Source organism: Callithrix jacchus, chromosome 14 (genome assembly GCF_049354715.1).
Source record: "Callithrix jacchus isolate 240 chromosome 14, calJac240_pri, whole genome shotgun sequence".
Lineage (NCBI taxonomy): Eukaryota > Metazoa > Chordata > Mammalia > Primates > Cebidae > Callithrix > Callithrix jacchus.
The window spans coordinates 106811380-106838656 of record NC_133515.1 but is presented as its reverse complement, the minus strand read 5'-3'; the positions used below and the strand labels follow the sequence as shown (position 1 = coordinate 106838656).

The 27277-nt window shown below is 42.4% G+C and overlaps 1 protein-coding gene across 3 annotated transcripts in view; it reads right to left on the bottom strand.

Moving 5' to 3' along the window:
- LOC128929670 (uncharacterized) overlaps positions 1-27277 on the bottom strand; it is a 361144-nt gene that overhangs the window by 11744 nt on the left and 322123 nt on the right. For 2 of the 3 annotated variants that reach the window (XR_013526170.1, XR_008476490.2), the window contains one exon: positions 26161-26317. Coding sequence is in view for 1 of the 3 variants with exons in the window: in XM_078348518.1 (XP_078204644.1) it covers positions 26239-26317 (79 nt within the window). In the remaining 2 variants the exon portion in view is untranslated. Of the gene's footprint in view, positions 1-8532; positions 26318-27277 lie in introns of those variants that run through there. The other variant, XM_078348518.1, reaches the window with a different exon arrangement.

Here is a 27277-nt window from a genome sequence, read left to right as displayed (position 1 = left end):
ATGTATAAGATGCAAAACCTGTCTATGCTAGTTTTCCTTTACATTGACTTCACAATACTCAAACGACTACTTCCTCTAGGAAACTTAAGGCTATTTCCAAAATTACATGACTAATTATTTCACCTCTTATGTTCTTCCTTTGCAAAGGCAGAGGACGTACCACATCCAGCAAGGATAGTTGAAACAAGTAAGATCCCACAGGGAGGCCACCCAACACAGCATCTGGATGTGTGAGGAGCTCAAAGACTCTTAGCTTCCCCTCTTCATTTTCTGCAAATGCCTTATTTATAATATCCAAACTGCCAGGTATAATTCCTGTCAGAAGGAAAGAGCCTTAAAAATCATTAACATGTCATTTTTGTGCTTTCCTTTTCAACAACGACACTTAGTATAAATTAGGTTTGCTTAGTTTGAGAGTAGGTTAAAATTAGCACACACTACTTCTGACTAGCAGTAGTATACGAATAAGTTGAAACTAGTATATACTACTTAGTAGTGTTAAGTGCTGAGGTGCTTGAATTTCCCAGATGGAATGACAATTCCATGAACAAAATGGAAACTTACAAAGTCTCTTCTGCCAGGAGGAATTTTGTTGTCAAAGCTAGAAGCACACACTGTGAAGAGACCAGAAAAGACCATGTCCCGGGTCTGAGGCGTTTAAACCAGAGCAACTCCATTTGGATAGGCGCTGGGCAACATAGTGCTGAGACCAACCAGACTGCATTCCAAGCCACAGGATGGGATGGGAGATCAACCCACGATACAGCTCATAAAGACCTGGCTGACACCACAGGTCGCAATAAAGAAGCCAAAACCCACCAAAACCAAGGAGAGCTCATTATAATCCATTAGCATGCCATAACAGTTTACAGATGCCATAGCAACGTCAGAAAGTTACCCTATATGCCCTAAAAGGGAGAAACCCTCAGCTCCAGGAATTGCCCACCCCTTTCTCAGAAAACTCATAAATAATCCACCCCTTGTTTAGCACGTGATCAATAAACGACCATAAGTATTCTTAGGCCAGCAGCTGAAGCCACTGCTCTACCTACGGAGTAGCTCTTCCTTTATGCCTTTACGTTCTTAATACACTTGATTTCACTTTACCGTATGGACTTGTCTTTAATTCTTTCTTGTGCAAGATTCAAGAACCCTCTCTTGGGGTCTGAATCGGGACTCGTCTTCTGGTAACCACTGTATGACCAGGACCTTGTCCTTGTCCCTAGTACTCCTGAAAGTGTAGAGGAGAGAAAATAAAGAGAAAGAGGAGTCAGGAGGAAGACAGGCTACATAAGGAGGAAGGAAACGTCAGATTTCGCAGTAGCTGCCCCATCTGACCCAGGCACACATGTGTGCACACATCCAGAAGGGACATAACTGTGTTACTTTGGCACTGGAATCCTGGCTGAGCCTCAGCATTGTGTCCCTGTGGCCTCAGGACGTCCCCCCGACTCACTGCCGTCAGCAGAAGCCAATGTGCTAAGATGGAGAGTGTCATCCACCACCCACCTGGTTCCTATACACCTAACCACAGAGGCACTACAAATCATACAGGATCTGGTTTCATGGTGTTGTTTTTCTCCTCGTAAACACAGCCAACTGTGCTGGTAAAGGCGATTTCTGCCTGGGAGGTGCAAGGCACCTGTGCACGGAGCAGCTCTTCTTCCTCCTGCCTGAGACCCAGCCTCCTTTCCCTAGGTATCAGCAAAGTGGAGCTCTTTTCTGAAGATAAATATTTATTGTTTCAAAATAGATCTTCAAAAATACATGGGCCTCAATCCTTTTCCCTGTGGGTTGTCCCTTCTCAGGACATTTTCACTACCAACATCCTACGTTTCTATTTAAAAAAACCTTTCTGCTATGGTATGCACTCACATTCATTTTCAGGTAAATGCAGAAATCTGTGAAGGGCTTGCTCCAAAGTCTGGTGGAGAATGAGTTGAAATTAGCATATCATCTATTGTTACATAAATAGGACTCCTAAAAAGCTTTAAAAGTTTGCTTTGACCAGACAATTTACATATTTTTCTGAATTATCAACTTTCCCACATACAAAACTTCTACTGAGCAAACATCAACCTCAATCCAACTTTATTTATTTATTTAGTTATTATTATTTTTTATAGTACTTTAGATTCTGGGGTACATGTGCGGATCATGCAAGATTGTTGCATAGGTACATTCATGGCAAGGTGGTTTCCTGCCTCCACCTCCCCATCACCTATACATGACATTTTTCCCCACCTCTCTCCCACTATCCCTCCCCTGCCCCCCAGAATGGACCCCAGTGTGTGATGCTCCCCTCCCTGTATCCACATGTTCTCATTGTACAACACCTGCCTATAAGTGAGAACATGCAGTGTTTGACTTTCTGTTCTTGTGCCAGTTTGCTGAGAATGATGGTTTCCAGGTTCATTCATGTCCCTACGAAGGACACGAACTCATCATTTTTTTTTTTATTGGATTTTAGGTTTTGGGGTACATGAGCAGAGCATGCAAGACAGTTGCGTAGGAACACACATGGCAGTGTGCTTTTCTTTCCTTCTCCCCTTCACCCACATTTGGCATTTCTCCCTGGCTATCCCTCCCTACCCCCTCCCACTGGCCCTCCCCTTTTCCCCCCAATAGACCCCAGTGTTTAGTACTCCCCCTTCTGTGTCCATGTGTTCTCATTTTTCATCACCCACCTATGAGTGAGAATATGTGGTGTTTCATTTTCTGTTCCTGTGTCAGTTTGCTGAGGATGACGTTCTCCAGATTCATCCATGTCCCTACAAACGACACAAACTCATCATTTCTGATTGCTGCATAATATTCCATGGTGTATATGTGCCACATTTTTCCAATCCAGTCTATTATCAATGGGCATTTGGGTTGATTCCAGGTCTTTGCTATTGTAAACAGTGCTGCAATGAACATTCGTGTGCATGTGTCCTTATAGTAGAACGATTTATAGTCCTTTGGGGATATACCCAGTAATGGGATTGCTGGGTCAAATGGAATTTCTATTTCTAAGGCCTTGAGGAATCGCCACACTGTCTTCCACAATGGTTGAACTAATTTACACTCCCACCAACAGTGTAAAAGTGTTCCTTTTTCTCCACATCCTCTCCAGCATCTGTTGTCTCCAGATTTTTTAATGATCGCCATTCTAACTGGTGTGAGATGGTATCTCAATGTGGTTTTGATTTGCATCTCTCTGATGACCAGTGATGATGAGCATTTTTTCATATGATTGTTGGCCTCATATATGTCTTCTTTCGTAAAGTGTCTTTTCATATCCTTTGCCCACTTTTGAATGGGCTTGTTTGGTTTTTTTCCTGTAAATCTGTTTGAGTTCTTTGTAAATTCTGGATATCAGCCCTTTGTCAGATGGGTAAACTGCAAAAATTTTTTCCCATTCTGTTGGTTGCCTATCCACTCTAGTGACTGTTTCTTTTGCCGTGCAGAAGCTGTGGAGTTTGATTAGGTCCCATTTGTCTATTTTGGCTTTTGTTGCCAATGCTTTTGGTGTTTTGTTCATGAAGTCCTTGCCTACTCCTATGTCCTGGATAATTTTGCCTAGATTTCCTTCTAGGGTTTTTATGGTGCCAGGTCTTATGTTTAAGTCTTTAATCCATCTGGAGTTAATTTTAGTGTAAGGTGTCAGGAAGAACTCATCATTTTTTATAGCTGCATAGTATTCCATAGTGTATATGTGCCACATTTTCTTTGTCCAGTCTATCATTGATGGGCATTTGGATTGCTTCCAGGTTTTTGCTGTTGTAAACAGGGCCATGATGAACATGTGTGTGCATGTGTCTTTATAATAGAATGCTTAATCTTCCTTTGGGTATATACCCAGTAATGGGATTGCTGGGTCAAATGGAATTTCTATTTCTAGACCCTTGAGGAATTGTCACACTGTCTTTCACAATGGTTGAACTAATTTACACTCCCACCAACAGTGTAAAAGTGTTCCTATTTCTCCACATCCTCTCCAGCATCTGTTGTCTCCAGATTTTTTAATGATCACCATTCTAACTGGCATGAGATGGTATCTCAATGTAGTTCTGATTTGCATTTCTCTAATGACCAGTGATATTGAGCATTTTTTCATGTTTGTTGGCCTCATGTATATCCTCTTTTTTAAAGTGTCTGTTCATACCCTTTGCCCACTTTTAGTTGTGTTCGTTTGATTTTTTCTTGTAAATCTGCTTTAGTTCTTGTAGATTCAGGATATTAGCCCTTTGCCTGATAAGTAGATTGCAAAATTTTTTTTCCATTCTGTTGGTTGCCAGTTCACTCTGATGATTGTTTCTTTGTTGTACAGAAGCTCTGAATTAATTAGATACCATTTGTCTATTTTGGCTTTTGTTGCCATTGCTTTTGGTGTTTTAGTCATAAAGTCCTTGCCTATGCCTATGTCCTGGATGGTTTTGCCTATGTTTTCATCCAGGGTTTTTATAGTGTTAGGTCTTATGTTTAAGTCTTTAACCCATCTGGAGTCAGTTTTAGTATAAGGTGTCAAGAAGAGGTCTAGTTTCTGCTTTCTGCACATGGTTATCCAGTTTTCCCAACACCATTTATTAAACAGGGGATCTTTTCCACATTGCTTGTTTTTGTCAGGTTTGTCAAAGATTAGATGGTTGTAGATGTGTGGTGTTGCCCTAGAGACCTCTGATCTGTTTCATTGGTCTATGTCTCTGTTTTGGTACCAGTACTGAGGGAAGGTGTTCTCTTTCCAGGTCCACGAGGGGGCATAGGTTTAAGGGCAAGAACTTCCCAGTGCCATGCCCCTCTCCCATCTCTCTCCAACTGGGAGATTTAATGGTCTCTGTTTTAATTTTTGAGGGCACAGAAAAAATCTAAACGTCAATCACTCCAGTGGAAGTTCTAATGAACTCTTCATTGGCCAGGGAGATTGGAGAAGGAGGGAATTCCTTCCAGGTTAAAAGTCCCCTTCTTCCACACCCCTTTGGACTCCATGTTTGAAACCCCTTCCACACACACTCTCTCCCTCTCATGTGGAAGTTCTCTCTCTTCCTCTCCTTCTTTTTTTCTCTTTCTCTACAAATAAATTCACTTTCTGCAAAAACACTGTTTGGGGTCTGGCATTTACTTCGCAAGCACATTTTGGTCCTCTCTCTCATTTTTGAGAGAGCAGAAGACCAAGAAATGTCCTCTCAGGGAAGCTAAGGGCTCCCTTGAACCCCTGAACCCCAACAGTACCATTCTGTTTTCATTACTGTTACCTTGTAGTATAACTTGAAGTCCAGCAGCATGATGTCACCAGCTTTGTGTTTTTGTTTGTTTGTTTACAATTGTCTTGGCTAGGCAGGCTCTTTTTGGTTCCATATGAAGTTTAAAGTGGTGTTTTCCAGTTCTGTGAAGAAGGTCAAGGGTGGTTTGATGGGAATAGCATTAAATCTATAAATTATTTTGGGCAATATGGCCATTTTCACGATATTGATTCTTCCTAACCATGAGAAAGGAATGTTTTCCATCTGTTTGGGTCTTATTTCCTTGAGCAGTGGTTTGTAATTCTCCTTGAGGAGGTCCTTTACTTCCTTTGTTAGTTTTATTTCTACATATTTTATTCTCCTTGTAGCAATCATGAATGGGAGTTCACTCTTGATTTGTCTCTCTGTATGTTATTGGTGTATAGGAATGCTTGTGATTCTGCACATTGATTTTGTTTCCAGAGACTTTGCTCAAGTTGCTTATCAGCTTAAGGAGAATTTGGGCTGAGATGATGGGATCTTCAAAATACACAATCATGTCATCTGCAAATAGAGACAATTTGACTTCCTCCTTTCCTAACTGAATGTCCTTTATTTCTTTTTCTTGCCTGATTGCTCTGGCTAGAACTTCCAATACTATATTGAATAAGACTGGTGAGAGAGGGCATCCTTGTCTAGTGCCAGATTTCAAAGGGAGTGCTTCCAGTTTTTGCCCATTCAGTAAAATATCTACAGTGGATTTGTCATAGCTTTTATTATTTTGTGATATGTTCCATCAATACATAGTTTATTGAGAGTTGTTAACATAAAGGCCATTGAATTTGTTGAAGGCCTTCTCTGCATCTATTGAGATAATTATGTGGTTTTTTTTGTTGTTGTTGTTGTTCTATTTAAGTGGTGGATTATGTTTATGGACTTGCTTGTGTATGTTGAACCAGCCTTGCATCCCCGTGATGGATAAGCTTTGATGTGCTATTGCAGTTGGTTTGCCAGTATTTTATTGAAGATTTTTGCATCTATGTTCATCATGGAGATTGGCCTGAAGTTTTCTTTTCTTGTTGAGTCTCTGCTGGGTTTTGTTATCAGGATGACGTTGGTCTCATAAAATGAGTTGGGGAGGATTTCCTCTTTTTGTGTTGTTTAGAATGGTTTCAGAAGGAATAGTACCAGCTCCTCTTTGTATGTCTGGTAGAATTCGGCTGTGAACCTGTCTGGACCTGGACATTTCTTGGTTGGTAGGCTATTAATTGTTGCCTCAACTTCAGCCATTGTTATTGGTCTATTCAGTGTTTCAACTTCTTCCTGGTTTAGTCTTGGGGGGTGCAAGTGTCCAGGAATTTATCCATTTCTTCCAGGTTTACTGGTTTATGTTCATAGAGTTGTTTGTAGTAATCTCTGATGGTAGTTTGTATTTCTGTGGGATTGGTGGTGATATCCCCTTTATCATTTTTTATTGCATCTATTTGATTCTTCTCTCTTTTCCTTTTTATTCATCTGGCTAGCAGTCTATCTATTTTGTTGATCTTTTCAAAAACCCAGCCCCTGGATTTATTGATTTTTTGAATGATGCCTTGTGTCGCTATCTCCTTCATTTCTGCTCTGATCTCAGTTATTTCTTGTCTTCTGCTGGCTTTTGAGTGTTTTTTTCTTTATCTTGCTCCTCTAGATCTTTCAACTTTGATGACAAGGTGTTGATTTTAGATCTTTCCTCGCTTCTCATGTGGGCATTTATTGCTATAAATTTCCTTCTAGACACTGCTTTGAATGTGTTCCAGAGATTCTGGTACATTGTGTCATCATTCCTGTTGGTTTTGAAGAACATCTTTATTTCTGCCTTCATTTCATTGTTTATCCAGTCAACATTCAGGAGCCAGTTGTTCAGTTTCCATGAAGTTGTGCAGTTTCGAGTTAGTTTCTTAATGCTGAGATCTAATTTAATTGCACTGTGGTCTGAGAGACTGTTATAATTTCTGTTCTTTTGCATTTGCTGAGGAGTGATTTACTTTCAATTATGTGGTCAATTTTAGAGTAAGTGTGATGTGGTGCTGAGAAGAATGTATATTCTGTGGCTTTGGGGCAGAGAGTTCTGTAGATGTGTATTAGGTCTGCTTGTTCCAGTTCTGTGTTCAAGTCCTGGATATCCTTGTTGATGATCTGTCTGATGTTGACAGATGAGTGTTAAAATCTCACACTATTATTGTGCAGGAGTCTAAGTCTCTTTGTAGGTCATTAAGAACTTGCTTTATATATCTGGGTGCTCCTCTGTTGGGTGCATATATATTTAGGATAGTTAGCTCTTCTCATTGTATTGAGCCTTTCACCATTATGTAATGCCCTTCTTTGTCTCTTTTGACCTTTGTTGGTTTAAAGTCCATTTTATCAGAAACTAAAATTGCAACATCTGCTTTTTTTTTTTTTTTTTTGGCTCTCCATTTGCTTGGTGGATATTCGTCCATCCCTTTATTTTGAGTCTATGTGTGTCTTTGTGAGATGGGTCTCCTGAATACAGCACACCAACGGGTCTTGACTTTTTACCCAGTTTGCCAGTCATTGTTTTTTGATTGGGGCATTTAGGCCATTTACATTTAATGTTAATATTGTTATGTGTGGATTTGATCTGCCATTTTGTTACTGGTTGTTTGTTTTGCCCATTGGTCAATGAGGTTTCCTCATTGCATCGTTGATCTTTACCATTTGGTTCATTTTTGCAGTGGCTGTGCTGGATGTTTTTTCTGTGTTTAGTGCTTCCTTCAGGAACTCTTGTAAGGCAGGTCTGGGGGCAATGAAACCTCTCAGTAATTGCTTGTCCATAAAGGATTTTATTTCTCCTTCACTTATGAAGCTTAGTTTGGTTGGATATGAGATTCTGGGTTGAAAGTTCTTTTCTTTAAGGATATTGGCCCCCACTCTCTTCTGGCTTGTAGGGTTTCTACCAAGAGATACACTGTGAGTCTGAGGGGCTTTCCTTTGTGGGTGACATGACCTTTCTTTCTGGCTACCCTTAGCATTTTTTCATTCATTTCAACCCTGATGAATCTGACAATTATGTGCCTTGGGGTTGCTCTTCTTGAGGAGTATCTCTGTGGTGTTCTTTGTCTTTCCTCTATTTGAATGCTGGCCTGCTTTGCTAGGTTGGGGAAGTTCTCCTGGGTAATATTCCTGAAGAGTGTTTTCCAGCTTGGATTCAGTTTCCCCATCCTCTTCAGGTACACCAAATCGAACGTAGATTAGGTCTTTTCACATAATTCCATACTTCTTGGAGGCTTTGATAATTTCTTTTTACTCTTTTTTTCTCTTTTCTTGCCTTCTCTTTTATTTTGTTGAGCTCACCATCAATCTCTGATATCCTTTATTTGCTTGATCAATTTGGCTATTGAAACTTGTGTATGCTTCACAAAGTTCTCGTGCTGTATTTTTCAGCTCCATCAAGTTGTTTATGTGCTTCTCTAGGCTGGTTATTTTAGTTAGCATTTTGTCTAATCTTTTTTCAACATTCTTAGTTTCTGTGCATTGGGTTAGAATATGTTCTTTTAGCTAAGAGAAGTTTATTACCCATCTTCTGAAGCCTGCTTTTGTCAGCTCACCGAAATAATTCTCTGACCTGTTTTGTTGCCTTGCTGGTGAGTCATTGTGATCTCTCTGGGGAGGGGAGGCTTTCCGGACTTTAACTTTTTCATCCTTTTTGTGCTGGTTTCTTCCCATCTTCATGGCTTTATCTATCTTTGATCTTTGAAGTTGGTGATTTCGGGTGGGATCTCTGAGTGGACGTCCTTTCTGTTAAAGTTGGGGTTATTTCTCCTGTATGAGCCTTTTTCTTTTTTAATGCAGGTGTCAGTGTGACACTTGAGACAGTCTGCCTGTTGTCGGCCTGTGGAGGCGCTGCTGGGCTGCCCTCTTCTCAGCCAGGCTGCTGTTTATTCTTTGCCTGGTTTCTGCTTATCCTGATGGGATTAGACCTGCCTTCCAAATGCAGGGCTTCTTTCCCTCTGCCAAGCCCACTGATCCTGACGGAGCTCTGTCTGATGTGTTAACTGCAACACTCTCCTGGGAGAGGGATTCTGGTTGCTGGATCTTGTGGAGGTGGGACCTGTCTAGCCATATCCTCCTTCCTTCTTTCAACTCTCCCTTCTGTGGGATGGGCAGTTCCTTCTTGCAAGTCTTCTTGGTGTTAGTGCAAGTGTTTGCCCTGGTCTGCACAGATAAGGCACCAGTCTGGCTGGTGCTGCTTGCCTGGGCTGTCACCTGTGTCTTCAATTTGGGGCAGTTCTCAGCCAGACGGTGTTTTCCTTGGCTGTGTGCTGCTGAAGTCTTGGAGTGAAGCACTGTACCTTTTTCTGAGTACTAAGGAGGTGTCATCCCCCTCAATTCTCCATGCCAGATACGGTTCCCAGGTGGGGCAGTGCCCCTCCTTGCCTCAGCTTGCCCCCCTTTGGGCTGCTTTCGTCACCTATTTTTTGGCTTAATTTCACTGTTCAACCAGTCCCTTTGGAATGAACCAGGTACCTTACTCGGAGACGTGGATATCTGGTTCTGTGTCTCACTGAGTGGGAGCTGCAATGTGGAGAAGCTCCCTTTTGGCCATCTTGGTCCCCTCTCCCAATCCAACTTTTCTGTAGTGTATTTTCAAAGTCTCCATAAGAGACAGGTTCACCAAATAGCTGAAGTTTTAGGACTTCTGTCCTCCATGGGTTTTTTTCTAAGACCCTTGGAAGGGAACCCCACAATGCATTGATATGACTGATGCTCATATTTCTATGACTTTGTCTGCAGTCTGTTGAGCCAGCTTGCTCCATCTCTCCACTCCCAGATCCTCCACATCTTATGTCCTCTGTTCTCAGTTTCTCTTGGCACAATTTGTACATACTTGAGTTTTGGATGAAAAGAAGAACAATTGGGGATACACTTAGTTTGGGCTTATTGGGATATATTTATGTAATTAAGTGTAGGTAAGTTATTGTTTTCTGTCCCAGTGTAGTGAAGGCTTCCAGGAGAATTCCTGCTGCCCAACTCTCATGGCATGGTAACATGAAAGTCCAGGCCCAGAGATCCAATAGCAATATAAATGCATCTTATGGTATCTGGTACCAAAAGTATGTGGATCATGGAACAGAAATAAGATTTGACATGTACAGAGTCAGAAGCTAATCTGTGGAAAATTCTTCTAATTATCGGTCATGAAAAATTTCACAGAGAAATCAGTTTCCATCAATGCTTATGGAAAAAATACAAGTTCTCTCCTATTAGAATACAATCAACAGTTCAGCAAATGCAATAAAGCATACACCATGCATTTGTTTATGTAAATGCAACAAAATGAACTTTATCTAAATAGCCATGTATGCAACTAGAGTATAGACATCAAGGAGATCTGTGTATAGAGTTGCAAATTTTACATCTCAACTATCAATAACTAAAATAATGTTAATCAATGATGCTAAAAGAAGATCAAGTTATTTTTCTCATTTCTCTATGAAAATATTACAAACTATTGTTCAGCCCTTCTTCCCTGAGCCTCAGACTCAGCTCCCTTTCCCTGGGTTTCAGCAGCATAGAGCTCTTTTCTGAAGGTAAATATTTGTTATTGCAAAATAGAATTTCAAAAACGCCATTATCCAGAGAAGAGGTAAGCTATGCAGCCAAAATCATAGGAATGAAAGTATTATACATCTGTATCAAGCAGTTAATTATCAAAAGTAATATGCTATTTTTCTAGATTTTTTTGTATTTGTGCTACGTCATAGCTTTTTAAAATTTGGTTTCTTTTCTCATACTAAATAAGTATCATTTTGTGTGATGATTTTTATTATTATTCTTAAAGAGAGCCCCAAAATGGTATATGCTTCAGTTCACAAAAGCTGGCCCTCCCCTGGCCTCCACTATTCTACTCCAGATTCTATAAGACCCAAATTCAAAAATGGTAAATAACTAAATAAAGCTCAATGCAAAATTGTTCAAGGAGTTACTAACTTCTGGCCCAAATTTTGCAGGAACTCATTTTCTAGATGGTGGTGCTATCCCCTTTAATGTCGAAATTCAGTGAGAAAATTCAAAGAGATTAAATCCTAGTGAAGGTTTTTCAGCGGTCACTCTGTAGTGGAGGCATGCAGGGCCTGAGGAAGGTGGCTGCCTTCCATCAGACTCATTCAAGAGAGTAGAGTCTGGGGGCTCAGGAGGGCAAGGGTGGGCACCAGACATCAGGGTGCCCCTGTCAATGCTGCCTCCCACACTCTGGGCATGGTTACTCTCAGCAGGAGCAAAGATGCCTCCTGCTCAGCTCCAGTGTGTCTCTGGGGAAGGCCGTGTTTTGTCTCTGTCTAATTATTGCTTGATCTGCTCCTGGGATCCCATATAAATGCCAGACCACCCTCCTAGGGGCATTGTTTTCAGCTGAGCCAGGTAGAGGAGCAGAAGTACTGAGAGGGCTGAGGCCACACCATGCTACTGCCTGCTTCCCTGGTGCTGCTGTCTTAAAGACACTGTATTCATTAGTCGGGGTTCCACTGAGAAACAGAACCAACAGGAGCAGAACAAGCAGAACCAAATAGATTTATCATAAGGAATTTACTCATGTGATGATGAAGGTTTGGAGTTCCCAAGATCTGCAGTTGGCAAGCTGGAGAACCATGAAACCTGATCATTGTAGTCTGAGTCTGAGTCTGCTTAAGAAGGAGGAAAGAAGGAGAAAAGCTGAATGCTTTCACAAAATTACATGTTTGTATTGCCCCCAAATTCCCATGCTGAAACCCTAACTCCCAATAGGATGGTATCAGGAGGTGGGGCCTCTGGGCCATCATTAGGTTTAGGCGAGTTCATGAAGACAGAGTCCCCATGATGGAATTAGTGTCCTTATAAGAAGAGAAAGAGACTGGAGCTCTCTCTGTCACGTGAGGATGCAGTGAGAAGCCGGCCCTCGCCACACCCTGCATCTGCCATCACTTTGCTCTTGGACTTCGCCGCCTCCAGAACTCTGAGAAATAAGTATCTATTGTTTGAGCCTTCCAGTCTATCATATTTTTTTGTTATAGCAGCTCCAGCTGACAGAGACCAGTGGTGTAAGTTTTACTCCAGAAAGAGCCAACATTTTGAGTCTAAAGAGAGAGAGGACTGGTGTCTCAGCTCAGGCAGACAGACAGGAGTTCTTGCTTACTCAGCCTTTTTGTTCTGTTCGGGTCTTCAATAGATTGGATGAGGCCCACTCACTTTAGGAAGGTCAAACGTCTTTACTTAGTCTAGCAACTTAAATAATGTCATCCAGAACACCTTCACAGACACAGCCAGAATAACGATTGACCAAATGTTTGGGCAGCCTGTCTCAGTCAAGATGATATGTGAAATTAACCAGTACAGCCAGTACAGACAGTGACGCAGCATGACATCAAACACCACTTTGTACAATTCTGAGAACAAGCTCTCCCTCCTCCACCACCATTTCCACCTTTGGATCAATTGCTAACTCACAGAACTCAGCAATTTAGTCACACAATCAGAAAACATCTGCTGGACACTTACAAGGTGCCCAAATTACAAATGATCCTCATGTCATTTTAGGGAGTTTGTACAGTACATTCCATTTTGAAAAGAATAGAACCTATCTTAGTCTGCTTGGGCAGCCTTAGCAAAATATCATGGGCTGTGTTTAAATAAGAGACATTTATTTATCACAGTTATGGAAGCTGGAAAACCGAGATCAGGATGCCAGCATGGACTGGTTCTGGTGAAGGCTGTCTTCCTGGTTTGCAGGCAGCTGCCTTCTTGCTATGTCCTCACATGGCAGAGAGAAAGGAGGCAAGTTCTCTGGTGTCTCTTCTTAGAAGGACACAAATCCCATAATGTGGGCACAGTCCTCATGATTTCATCTATACCTGATTATCTCCTAAAGGCTCTACTTCCAAATTTCATCACATTGAGGGTGAACACTTCAACATAGTAGCAGCTTTGGGGGATGTAATTCAGTCCGTAGAAGACCCCATGGAAGATTTGAGATTTAAGTAGAACAGATCAGGTTTTATAAAAGTCACTCTGGTGTCTGTGGGAAAGAATGTTAATACGAAGACCAGAGGCAAAGGAACTTTAGGTATGGGGCTGAAGAGTAGGAGCAGGTGCACAGCACAGGAATATTTAAGGAAAAATATCCAAAGCACTTAGTAGCCAATTAAAAGTTTGATGACATCAGGTGTGGTGGCTCACGCCTGTAATCCCAGCACTTTGGGAGGCCGAGGCAGGCAAATCACAAGGTCAAGAGATCAAGACCATACTGGTCAACATGGTGAAACCCCATCTCTAAAAGTACAAAAATTAGCTGAGTGTGGTGACACACACCTGTAATCCCAGCTACTCAGGAGGCTAAGGCAAGAGAATCGCTTGAACCCGGGAGGCAGAGGTTGCAGTGAACTGAGATCACACCACTGCACTTTAGCCTGGTGACAGAGCAAGACTCCATTGCAAAAAAAAAAAAAGTTTAGTTTGGTGTGTTACAAGCATACAGTATTTTAATGCATTTACCTTTATTGCATTTCACAGATGCTGCATGTTTTACAAATTGAAGTTTTGTGGCAACCCTGCACTGAGCCAGTCTGTTGAAGCCACGTTTTCCAATTGCATGATTCATTTCATGTCTCTGCATCACATTTTGGCAATGCTCACAATATTTTACAATTTTTGATTATTAGTATCTCTGTTATAGCAATCTGTGATCAGCGATCTTTGATGTTACTATTTCTGAGGGGACCACAAATCAGGCCTGTGTAAGACAGATAACTTAATAAATGTTGTGCTGTGTGTATTCTAACCTGCTCCGCAGACTGGCTGTTTCCCCATCTCTGTCCCTCTCCCCATACCTCCCTATTCCCTGAGACACAATAGTATTGAATTTAGACTGATCAATAAGCCAAAAATGGCCTTTAAGTGTCCAAGCAAAAGAAAGAGTTGCACATATCTCACTTAAAACAAAAAACTAGAAATGATTACGCTTAGTGAGGAAGGTATGTTCAAAGCTGAGATAGGCTCAAAGCTAGGCTCTTTCACTAAACACTCAGCCAAGCTGTGAATACAAAGGAAAAGTTTTTGAGGGAAATTAAAATGCTACTCCAGTGAACACACAATAAAATAGCAAAACAAGCTTATTGCCAATATGGAGAAAGTTTTAGTGGTCTGGAAGGAAGATTGAAGGAGCCACAGCATCCCTTTATGTCACAGCCTAATCCAGAGCAAGGCCCTAACTCTCTTGAATTCCATACAGTCTGAGAAAGGGGAGGAAGCTGCAGAAGGAAAGCTCGGAGCTAACAGACGTTGGTTCGTGAGGTTTAAGGAAAGAGGCCATCTCCAGAACGTAAAAGTGCAAGGTGAAGCAGCAGATGATGATGGGGAAGCTGCAGCAAGTTATCCAGAAGATCTAGCTGAGATCACTGGAGAAGGTGCCTACACCTAACAGCAGATGTTTAACGTAGACAAAACATCCTTCTCTTAGAAGAAGACGCCATTTAGAACTTCTATAGCTAGAAAAGAGAAGCCAATGCCTGGTTTCAAAGCTTCACAGGATAAGCTGGCTCTTGTTAAACGCTAATGCATTCAAGTTGACCAATGAGCCATAAGAAAAGAGCTATTGCAGCTGGTGACTTTCAGTTTGAAGCCAATGATCATTTATCAATCCAAAAATTCTGGGGCCTTTAAGAATTGTAATAAATCAACTCTGCCTGTGTTCTAGAAATGGAACTCTGAAGTTTTGATGAGAACACCTCTGTTTTCAGCATGGTTTACTGAATATTTTCAGCCCACTGTTGAGACGTACTGCTCAGAAGGAAAAAAAAGATTCCTTTCCAAATATGACTGGGCATTGACAATGTACTTGGACACCCAAGAGCTCTGATGGAAACTTACAAAGAGATGAACGTTGTTTTCCTGTCTGCTAACACAGTATCCATTCTGTAGCCCATGGGTCAAGAAGTAATTTCGACTTCCAAGTCTTATTATTCAAGGATTGTATTTTGTAAGGCTATAGCTGCCATAGTGATTCCCATGATGAATATGGGCTAAGTAAACTGAAAACCTTCAGGAAAAGACTCATCACTCTAGATACCATGGAGAACATCTGTGATTCATGGGAGGAAGTCAAAACATCAAGATTAGTAGGAGTTTGCAAGAAGTTTATTCTAACCCTCATGGATGACTTTGAGGAATTCAAGACTTCAGTGGACAAGGGAACTGCAGATGTGGTAGGAGCAGCAAGAGAATTAGAAGTGGAGCTTGAGAAGTGACTCAGTTTCTGCAATCTCTTGATAAAACTTGAATAAATTAGGAGTTGTTTCCTATGGATGAGTAAAGGAAGTGGTGTCATGGGATGGAAACTACTCCTGATGAAGACGCTGTCAACATCACTGAAATGACAACAAACGTTTTAGAATATTACATAAATGTAGTTAATACACTACATTTTAGGTTTGAGAGGATGGACTCCAGTTCTGAAAGAAGTTTCTATTGTGGATGAAATGCTATCAAACAGCATCACCTTCTGCAGAGAACTTTTGTATGAAAAGGGAGAAAAAAAAAAAACTACTGATGTGTTAAACTTTCTTATTGTCTTATTTAAAGAAATTGTCATTTTAAGAAACTACCCCAACCTTCAGCAGCTGCCATACTGGTCAACTAGCAGCTACTAACATGGAGGCAAAACCCTCCACCAGCAAAAAATTATAGCTCACTGAAGGCTCAGATATAGTAGCAATTTTTAGCAATAATGTATTTATTTAATTAAGATATGCCCATTTTTGGCCGGGTGTGGTGGCTCACACCTGTAATCCCAGCACTCTGGGAAGCTGACACAGGTGAATCACTTGAGGCCAGGAGTTTGAGACCAGCCTGGCCAACATGTCAAAACCCTGTCTCTACTAATACAAATATTAGCCAGATGTGGTGACACACACCTGTAATCCCAGCTACCCAGGAGTCTGAGGCAGGGGAATTGCTTGAACCAGGGAGGCAGAGGCTACAGTGAGCCAAGATCATGGCAGCAGATTGAGACTCCATGTCAAAAAAAAAAAAGATATGTCCATTTTTCTAGATGTGATGCTACTGCGTGTTTAATAGACTACAATATGGCGAAAACAACTTTTATATACACTCAAACCAAAACATGCGTGTGACTCCCTTTACCGCAATATTCATTTTGCTGCAGTGGTCTAGACCCGAACATGCAGTGTCTTTGAGACATGGCTGAATGAATGGATGTGTATGGTGGGGAAAGGGGAGGGTTACTTTGTGTAGAGATAAAGACAAACAATTAATTTCACAGAATTAAACTGGAAACAAATTAGGAGTTGGCTTCACTGTTTTTTGTCTCTTTTTTAGTATCACGGAAGTGGCCAATGAGGCCAAATGCAGAATCTCAGGTTCTGGACCAGTCCAGAATCAGAGTCTGCATTTGTGAGAAGTTTCTAAATAATGCCAGGTTGCTGGGCTTCAGACTTGCTAGTCTGAGCAGCAAAGGCTCTGTAGGGGGGAAAGGAGCCCCGGCCTAAATATCTTCAAAGATTCTGAGGGCTCCCCATGTGGTTGTAACCCTCCCTGGGGTGCTGTGTGTCCTGGAAAACAAAAATGTTCACTCTGGTCCTGGGCCTCGATTCCTTCATTTGCACAGGTGAGGACTGGAAGGCCCTTCGTGGTTGCTTGCAGCTTCTGTGATGGTGTGACCTTAATTCTAATGGTCTTTGTTCCAGGCACCAGGGGAAGGAGAGTCAACTGTAGTCAGTTCATAGCATCAGGGCCCAGGAGCACACTATATGCTACCGAGCTTGTAAAATGCCTTCTTTTTAAAGGGATACTTAGTATTAAAGCTAGCCTTAAAAACGAGCCTATAAGACATCAGTTTATTACAACTAAGCCAGCTTCAAAATTGGACTTTGCTTTGAAATGCTTCCTTCCTTGTACTTTCTCAGTGTGCAGGGAAGAGAAGCTGGCCCTGGCAAATAGGTCACTAGGGCTGTGTGTAATCAGTGCCTCTTTCAAGATTTCAAGTGTGGGCTGGCTTGGGACTTTCATGTCCCCATAGCAGAGGTTAAGCTTTGTATTGCACGTGGTAGATGAGTTTTGAAAACTGGAAGGACCCTTAGGAATTATAAAACCTTTGGTTCATAAAAGCTATTTTGACTTCTCCTTCTTTAAAATTACTTGCCTATGGGGTCCAAATTATGGGGTCCTCATCACCCACTAAATTAGTTGTCATTGCAATCAATTCCCTCTATGCTCACCCAGAATCCATAGAGGAGGAGGTGTAAAAGTAGGCCAAGTTCACTATGTGTAATTTATTTGGTGTCAAGAAAATAAATCATCACATAGCAGAATTTATACAAAGTACATGATTCATACCCACAAACTTGTGCTTTTAATTGGAAATGTGCTGTTGGCAATGCAAATTATGGGTGACTGGATTTCTACAGCTACTATCAAACCCAGGCTGAAAGGCGGGTGTAACACTCCGTGGTTTGGAGCATACACTGAGATGCCTTCCTGAGCCACAGGACTCCAGATTTTAGGTGATGTTCAAATCCCCAAGTCCAAGAGAGGTAAACACAGCTGCTGTGCATGTGAGTTTACATGATTTCCACCCCCTTGCAGGCAATCCCATTCTATCCCATTTTTTATTGATGTGGTCTCTCTCTCAGGGTGATGTTACAAATTGCTCTCATGAGCAGTTTAGCTATAATGTGCAGGTCAGCATTGTCAGAGTTAGTAAATTGGACCAGTTGAGCCTTCCAGAAGGCTCTGAAAGCCCCCACAAATGGAGTCTTGAACTCAGAATTGCAGATGGAGCTGGCAAGTCCACAGGAAACATCCTCCCAACGGGGAGAGAGCCGCAGGAGGGAGAGGGTTCACACAAAAAATGACCCCTTCCAGACAGGTTCCCACTACTCTGGTGAACCGGATTCCAACATTACTCTTGCCAGAAAAAAAGTAATGGCAACAATAGATGCCGCATGAGCATCTCCCATACGCTGCCGTAGAGGAGGCTGTCCATGCATGAACTCGTTCATCTCTAGCCTCACAGTGCTCCTATGAGGTGGTTAGCACACTACTCCTCAAATACCTGAAATGCCCAGGATTCAAAAGCAGGAAACGGTTTTGTCAAAGATTAGAAAGTGGTGGGAAGGGAACGGAAACAAGGTCTGCTGGGCTCCAAACCCTATGCTCCTCCCACTGGGCTGAGCTGCCCACACCTTGGCCCCATCCCTCCTCTGCCTCACTCCTTCCTTCACGGTGGCTCTGCTCTTCCTTTGTCTTGGACCAAGCAGCACAGAGTGACCTCCCTCGGGTTAAGCCCCACTGCTGGGAGACACTGCCATGTCTCTGCTCAGCTCTAAGGGCTGCTGCCTGGTTACCTAGTGGGGCAGCATGTTAGACCCCTTAGCCCAGGGTAGATTTCTCTTCACTTCTGGTCCAACTCACCTTGTCTTCAAAGGGTGAGAAATAGTAATGTAAAAAGGGAGTTGATGAAGGTATTTTTAAGAGAAAGCAATAAGCTTCACAGTCTGGCATGCCAGTTGTCTTGGAATATTTTATGGTAATCGCATGACCTATCTTCCCCCAGGACTCCCCCAAGCACATACATCTCAAAACAATCTCTATTTGGAAAAGCAGTAGGTGTAAGCCATACTCTGCACCTGAATATACCAGATGGGAGAAAGAATAGAGAGAAGCTAAAGGGAAAAGAAATCCTTAACGGGTCTTAAGGAAACAGCCTGAGAAGCAGTGTCTCTGACATTATAGGTGGCAGTTTCAATGATCATGAGAGAATAAATCAATTTGCAGCAGCTGTGGGCTGCTAGGTAAGTCCAAAGCACAAAGCCAGAGTCATGTTCAGGAAAAGAAAAAGACGTGGTTGTAAATTCACAGTTTTAGATCCCGAAACTCCCAAGGTGTGCCTATCATCCTTGAGACCTGCCTATAGGAAGTCTGCAGCCCATCTTTCCTGACTCCAGTTCTTCTTTTCAGTTTCAAATTATTAAAAGGTGATGTCTGCACAGAGTGAAGCTGCATCCAGCTCACTTTGCCCCCCTTCCCCAAGCTTTTCATCATTTTCCTTCCAATTCTGAACAGAAAGCAGGCAAGGAACAGAGTTGAGATGTGGAACCAGCAAGTCTTTCCCTCAGGAGGCATTTGCTCCAAATATATCTTATAAAGATTTGAGCAAAGCAGATATATTTTCAATGCCATATTTGCAGTATACCTGATTTTTTGTAATAGAAAAGGGAAATTAAGGGACCTCTCCGAGGCTCTTGCTACACAGTTTTCTTGCTCTGCCATTTCAGGACTGCTGTTCTCATCGTCTCATGGAGGGTGGATGTGTCTAGGCCTCAAACCCAAGCTTCCTCTAACAATACAGTCAGTGTTCGTTGCCTGCCTCCTCCAAGACTGGGAAACAAAAGACAAAGAAGTGATATGAAGCCACCGCTGTTACAATGATGTCCGTGCCTCTGACATTTGACCACACAGAGGGTCGGACAGAGGGAGAAGGAGGTTTGGGGGTGGAAAGGAAGAATGCAGGATGAGGATACCACATGGAGCCTGGAAAACCGACTCCGCTCAGGGCAGCCATGGTGGGGAGGTTTCAGACACCAGTTCTCCCTGGTGAGCTCAGGGTGCGCTTGAAACAGCAAAGCAGAAGGCCCAGAGCCATAGAGAAGAGAAGTTGGACAAGACAAAGAAAACAAACCAACAGGCAAAACCTGCAATCCTGCTATGTGGAATGTGAGGCTATATATAGATGGATGCTGGGGAGAGGGCAGAAGATCCCACAGTGAGAAGGGAACCAACGTTCATCCCAGCTTTGGTACCTCCCTAACTTTGTGTGTGATGTACCAGCTGTGCTAGACAGACAGACGGACAGACGGACAGAGAGAGAGAGAGAGAGAGAGAGAGAGAGAGAGAGAGAGAGAGGTTAGGCACTATGGCTTATGCCTGTAATCCCAGCACTTTGGGAGGCTGAAGCAGGTGGATCACCTGAGGTCAGGAGTTCAAGACTAGCCTGGCCAACATGATGAAACCCTGTATCTACTAAAAATACAAAAATTAGCCAGGCATGGTGGTGGGCACCTGTAATTCTAGTTACTTAGGAGGCTGAGGCAGGAGAATTGCTGAGAATTGCTTAAACCTGGGAGACAGAGGTTGCAGTGAGCTGAGATCGTGCCACTGCACTCCAGCCTGGGCAGTAAGAGTGAAACTCCGAACTCCATCTCAAAAAAAAAAAAAGTATAGAAAGATACAAGATTTATAGATAAGTCTTATTTAACTTTTACTTAACAAATTTGCAAGGAGAGTATTAACCTCAATTTACAGATGAAAAAGCGGAAATGCAGGAGGTCAATAGATGGCCCCAGGATATAGTGATTCCATGGTACGCGGGGTTGAAGGGCTGCCTGAGTATTTAGGCCCCGGCCAGGTCATGTGGCTGTGTCCTCATCCAACCGTGCTGTGGGAAGAGCATCTTTCCCTTCCCTGCGAATCCCTGCCAAGCTTTCGAGACCCCTCTCCAAAGCATCTCCGGGCTTCCTCTAGTCCCCACCACCAACTAGGAAGAAATGCCCACACCCACTACACCCCAAAGCAAACTTCTGAAGTGCTTGGACCTTCTGAACCTTCTGGAGCTCTGGCTTGCCCACAAAGCTGCCTCTCCCTGACCTGCTCGCAGCTGTAGGGCAGCACTTGGTCTGCGCTCAGACCTGCACACACAGGGAGCTCTCCGGAAGCATGGACAGAATCCTCCTCCTAACATACCATCCTTCCATGTAATACAAAGCAAAACCCACATCACGAGATCCCAAAAGGCAGGCAGAACAGGTTGTCAGTTCTTCCAAGAGTTCCCTTGTTTCAGTCTTCCTTACACCTGCCCCTCCCAGCAGTGGACGGCTTGGCTCCTTGTTCCTGAATCCCTGCTTTCTGAATCCATGTGAATTTACCCTGAATGCTGAAGGTAATGAAAGAAAACTGAGTCCTTGTCTGATTCAGGGAAATCTGGAAATTTCTTTTATTGATAACAAGCATGAGAATGACATTGTCTGGTTGCGTTTGTACTGGTGGAAAACATCTTGCTCAGATTAGCTGTAAAGATTTCAACACCAACTGCATCATCTTTCAGAGATAGGGAAGATAAGGCGGCTCTCAAATCAGCCAGCCTTTGAGAGTTGGAAAGGACTTTGATTAAACAAAGGGAACATCACAATGTTTCCTGAGCCACAGACTGAAGTGCCATTGTCCTGTTGAAAACCATATTCAGCACAGCCCTGGTCTTGGCCTTCAGACGCGGCTTCCCCTGTGCAGTGCGTTATGACCATGAACCTAATGAGAGACCCGCAACTGTGACTCATTGTTTTCAGTCCTCATTGATTGTCAAGACTCCTGACAAAATTCTCAGAAATAGAAACTGAAATTGCTGCATATGCAAGACTTTCTCAGTGTGTCTGAGAACGCTCCCAATACAAGCCCCCTTTCCATCTGGCTAGAGAACTCCTCGGGGAGCAGGCACATGGAGCCCCAGAATAACTGCCATGACAATTTCCTCTAGGATTAAACATTTCCTTGGCCGAGGCTGGAGGTAAATCTATGGCCCCGTGAGCATACATGGAGGAAAACTGGAACCGACCAGGTAAAACTGGTTTTGTGAATGAATATAATTCACTAGTCCAGCTGTAAAATGAATCTCACAATGTGATTACACCATTCCAAAACAGCTGAGCCCATTACAGTTCAAACTGGCAGACTTCTAGTTCTTACAGAGGAAAGAGGAGTGAGCCAAGTTTTAAACAATTACAGTTTGTCACTGTAAAAGGCATGCAGGTTGCAGTGAGAGTGTGCGTGTGTGTGTTCAGGTACAAGAGCCTCCCTTTGGTGCCTTTAAAAGTGCTCTACCTTTTTTAAAAGCTCATCACAGGAAGGCAGGATTGGATACCACGTGGAAATCAGAATCCGCCTTCATTGATCAATGGAAAATTACCACCCTATTCTAGAAGTTCAGTGTAAGCACACTAAGAGAATCTCAGATTAGACATTAGGACTCCCAAACCTTGCATAAACTTTTGAATATTCAACGAACACTTGGTTTCAGTTATGAAAGCAGTCAGGATTCCAGATTCTCAGTTGTTGGTGGTCAATAGTGAAAAAGAAAATATATGTACATATATGTGTGTGTATAGATAGATACATATTTAACAATATATCTATGCACACACAGTCATATTTAAACTCAGAAATCATCTATTTTAATAACAGCACTTTCCTCTTTCTATAGGCATGTTCATAAAGGGAGAGGGGGAATGCCAAAGAGGATGAATCTTGACTCTGATCCTTGCATGCCGGAGAGAAGGCAAGGTAAATTTATAGGAGATTTCCATTCCTGCCACCTGGGATGCAACTAGCACATTTCATCATTATTTGAGAATTTTCATGTATGGGCCAGGGACTGGGTTTGCAAAAAACGTGTGCCTAAAATGCATACTTGGAATTCTGTGAGGATATCTGTGAATCACAAGTTTCACTAAAACACTTAGTCCTACAAATCATGTCTTCAAGGCATTCATTCCCACTGGACTGGTTGTGGATGGAAGGGTCCACCCAGGCACTGAGCATTGGGATGCTTCTGGCTGACACCACTCAGGGGGACCCTAAGCTGCCTGAAGGGAGCCATCACACCTCAGAGACCACCCAAGTCCATCCATGGGGGCACTGGGCCAGGGTTGTGGGTGGGGAGTAGGTGCCTGAAAGGTAGATGGTAAGAGGAGAGTGGATGGGAATCCACTGCCTGCTGCCATCCCTGGGGTAGCTGTATTATTTATTTTGTAACAGGCTTTTTAATGGCAGGCCTTTAAAAAATTTTTTTTCACAATTTAACTGGGTGAATTTTGGAATCTGCCGGGCTGGGGGTTTTGTGAGCATTCAGTCTTAAATCCGTTTCCGATTCACTTTAGTCTTGCCTCAAGGTATTTTGCCCTCTGCTTTTCTTAAAGCATCTAAAAAAAAAAAAAAAAAAAAAGCCCTAAAGCAGCCCTTCTAACTATGGTAGTCACCGAGAATGAGATTTTCAAAAGCACCTTACTGTCCTTTGGTGGGCAAAGGCTGCTTAGGGGTTGAGAGCTGTCTTGCAGGCAATTCCTGCTGTGGCCATCAACGATTTCAGATCCCACCGACCTCCGTCCAAACTCAAGTAAAGGACGCAAGTGTCAATCTCCTTCCCTCTCTGCACTTGCCAAATATTTCAAGAATGTATCATTTTTTAATCACCAAGTTTCATCATTTTCTCTCCAGACTTTTGTACCTTCTTAATGGTCATTTTGACAAACCTTACACAGATAAAGCAACACCACAGCTTTCGAAGTATATTATCTCATTCAATCTTCCGTCTTATAAAAGGAAGTATCAACTGTGTGGATCATTTCTCCTCCACGATTATCACCTTAAGCATGAAAGCATTAAAAGAAAATAAAATTTGGAACAGATATCAGACTTTTTTCCTACTGTAAACTATTATTACTAACAGACGGCCCAGGCGCTGCTCCAACCCGGTAAGAGGCTCTCTTTGATGAAGTGGCCTTTCTAAGTGACGTGGCTGGGCAATCCCATGTGCACAGGAGCCATGCCGTGATTTCAGTCACCACCTTTCATCTGTTGAACATACACCGAATTTGATGTTTGTTTTGTTTCATATCAATTATTAACATCAGGCCTTGTAAAAGGTACAATAAGAAATAATGCAAATTCAGAATGTCTCCTTCCACAGATTGTCATCTATCCTCCCTCACCGATCCAGGAACAGAGTGATAAGCTACCATGATTTCTGTTTAAGCAGCTACGTAGCTGAGCCACCAAATGTTCACAGCCTTGTTTTCAGAAGTTCTCTCACCCATGACGCAGCTGGAATGGGAGGCAGAGGGGATTCACGAGGTCCTTTCCTGAGACTTGGACGCTTCCCACCATCAGGGTGTCACTCATTTCTGGTCATCAGCTGCTGTTTCTGAGCAGATCTCACTGGACTCCCAATGCACAATGGGGCTCCTTACAGCTCACTCTCACCAAGAAACAGAGACTCAGAGCGTAACACGTAAATTGCTAATATATCATTTTTACCATAACATATAGGTTTCTACTATAAGTGTGGGATGAAAAGGAAAGGGTAGAGAAGGACATAAAGGATGAAACTGGTCCCCTGCCTCTCTGAAGGCACAGGTACAGACAAGCCCAGTCCCAGAGGTATGCAGTGCCTAGGATTTTGTATAATACCCCTGCTACTTCTGGTAATGATTGTCATGTTTATGTCACTTACTGAATACTTACTAAACACCAGGCACTAAACTGTTTATTTCTTTTAATACAACTCTTATAAGCCTTGAGGTGGCTTTGAGACAGATATTGTCATTCCTATTTTAAAGATTTTTTAGAAAAATGAATCTTAGAGGACAAATGTCATTTGTCCAAGGTTCCATACCAAGTAGACAGAACCTGGATTCAAACACTGACCCATCTGACTCCAAACCAGTCAGACCCAGTTGCTTATGGTGGGACTCAGTTTACACTGGCATCTAAACAGTGAAAGCACTAAGGAAGACTCACTAATTTAGCACCAATGCCAAGCATGCCTTTAGACTTAGAGTTCTAATAAAAGTGTGTACAATTCTGCACTCCCTTTAAGGAGGAGAGAAAACCTACTGTTGATAGGTTTTTCTGGTTACATTTACTTGTTTTACTTTTCGATAAAATTATTTGTCTTTTTTTCTGGATCATGTTTGCAAATAAATCCTTCATTGAAAAAATGCTTTCATCATTTCACATTCCCAGATCCCGAAGGCACCTGCATTCCAGCTCTTCAGGGAGGCACAGGAGGACTCCACACATTCTTTCCAGCTGCATGGGCCCCTCCTCAAATGTTCAGCTGAAGAGTTCACCTCTGAACAATTTACTAGGTCTCCTAAACAGCCTACCGTCTTCACATTTGGAAAGACTAAATCCCCTCTAAAAACAACCTTCACAGTAGTGTATTTTTATTTTAAAATTTGTCATGCTGATTTGTTCATTACTATAAGGTTCCTGCCACACTCTGCCTCAGGAAATCATGTCAACCATTTTCCCTTCTTTAAAAAACACCCCACCAATCTCACAATCCCATAATAGTAGTTTTCAAATGACAAACCAAGATCGGTTAGTGGGTCAAGAAATGAATTCAGTAGGTTGCAACCCACTTTTCTAAATTAAACAGAATATGATATAGAATCACATAAAAAATAAGACTATGTTATATATAGGATCTCAACCAGTGGTGAGTTTTTCCCCAAAGGAATATTGGCCATGTCCAGAGACACTGTTGGCTGTCCTAACTGAAGCAGCAGTTTGCTGGCACCTGGTGGGGGCGGGGGTCAGAGACGCTGCTAAACATTCCAGGGTGCATAGGACAGCCCCCACCACAAAGAATCATTTAGTCAAAATTGTCAATAACGCCAAGATGAAGAAACTCGGACCTGTGGTAAGGGTAAGTCTCATAAAGCTTTCATTCTGTGATGTGTGTTTGTGTGTGTGTGTGTGTGTGTGTGTGTGTGTAACTTCATTTGTGTGAGGCTTATCAGTTATTCACGAGTAAGTTGCCAATAAGAATGCCTAACCTTGGGTGGTTTTAAGAATGAGTCTATGAAATAAGTCACGTGACAAAACAACACAAACAACACACACACGCAACACAAACTCCATCCACGTAATATATACTAATCCTCACCCTGCCTTTCTTCTGAGTGGCAAAGTACCTTAAAAAGTGGCTGACACACAGTAGGTGTTCAAGAAATAAATATCTCGTCTGAAATTCCTAAATTGCTCAGATGTCATTTTTACCATAATGTGTAGGTTTCTGTTACAAGTTAGGGATGAAAAGCAGGAAAGAGTGGAGAAGGGCGTGAAGAATGAGAGTCATCACCTGTCCGTCCAAGACGGGCATTTGCCCAGTTGCATGCGCAGGTGCAGTCAAAGCAGTCCCACTGTGCTTCTGTGCTTTTCATCCTGTTTTATCTTCACCATCCACCAACGCAGAAGTCAGGCCAGGAATCCTCGTCCTCCTTTTACAGATGAGGAAACTGAGGCAAATCAGGCAGAAAGGAATAAGAGAAACCACCATGCACTTAGACGCCAAGAACTCATTTCTAAGCTGGGTTTTGCTGTACCTAGCACAGAGATCTTGTCTCAGTCTCTTCACTCAGATGAGCCCTTATCCATATGATCAGGCAAGAAGACTAAATCATTTTCAAGTTCCCTTTGATTTTTAAAATCATTGCAATCAAAGAAGGCATAAAACTTTCCCCAAACAACGCAGAATGTCATTCACCAGAATGGCAGAGCCAGACTCAGGGCTCTGGACACCTGGCTACACCGTGGACCACCTGGGCATGACCCACTCAACTAAAACAATCTTGCAAAAATATCAGGTTGGCACAAAAGCTATTTTTGTATGTTTGTTTGTTTGTTTTTTGCACCAACCTAATACTTTGGTAAAACTTATTTAAATGTTCACTCTTATAAAAGACAAATTTGTGTAGGGTGGTACTTTGACAAAAGGGGCAGAGCAACATCCCTAGAACCCACTGAGTGTTTCTTCATTGAAAGATGGAGGCTTTGGACTAAAGACTGTGTTTGACCCAGCATGTTTTTATGAGAACTGAATTATAATTTAATCAGCAAATTCTTATCTGTGTCATTTTACAAAGGCACATTCTAAAGTTTTGAGAAACCAGCTGACTTGAGCATGGTGGTGCTGATAAGATTAAAAAGAAGTGAATTTTGAAATGTTCTGTCATTCAGGTTGTTTCGGTGGCACAAACCCCGTAGATCCCAGAGCCCAAGGTCACCTTTATCTTCTCAAAGGGCATGTTATGAAATTGCACAATGCCTGACACTTTCACGGGAGTAACTGACCCAAGCCCGTTCTTGGGAAACTATCCCATCATGAGAGAACTGATCTGGAGATCTCAACCCATCTGAAAAACTAGCAGGAAGCCTACACAGTCTATCTGACTTCATCAGAAAACAGGCTCCTCACT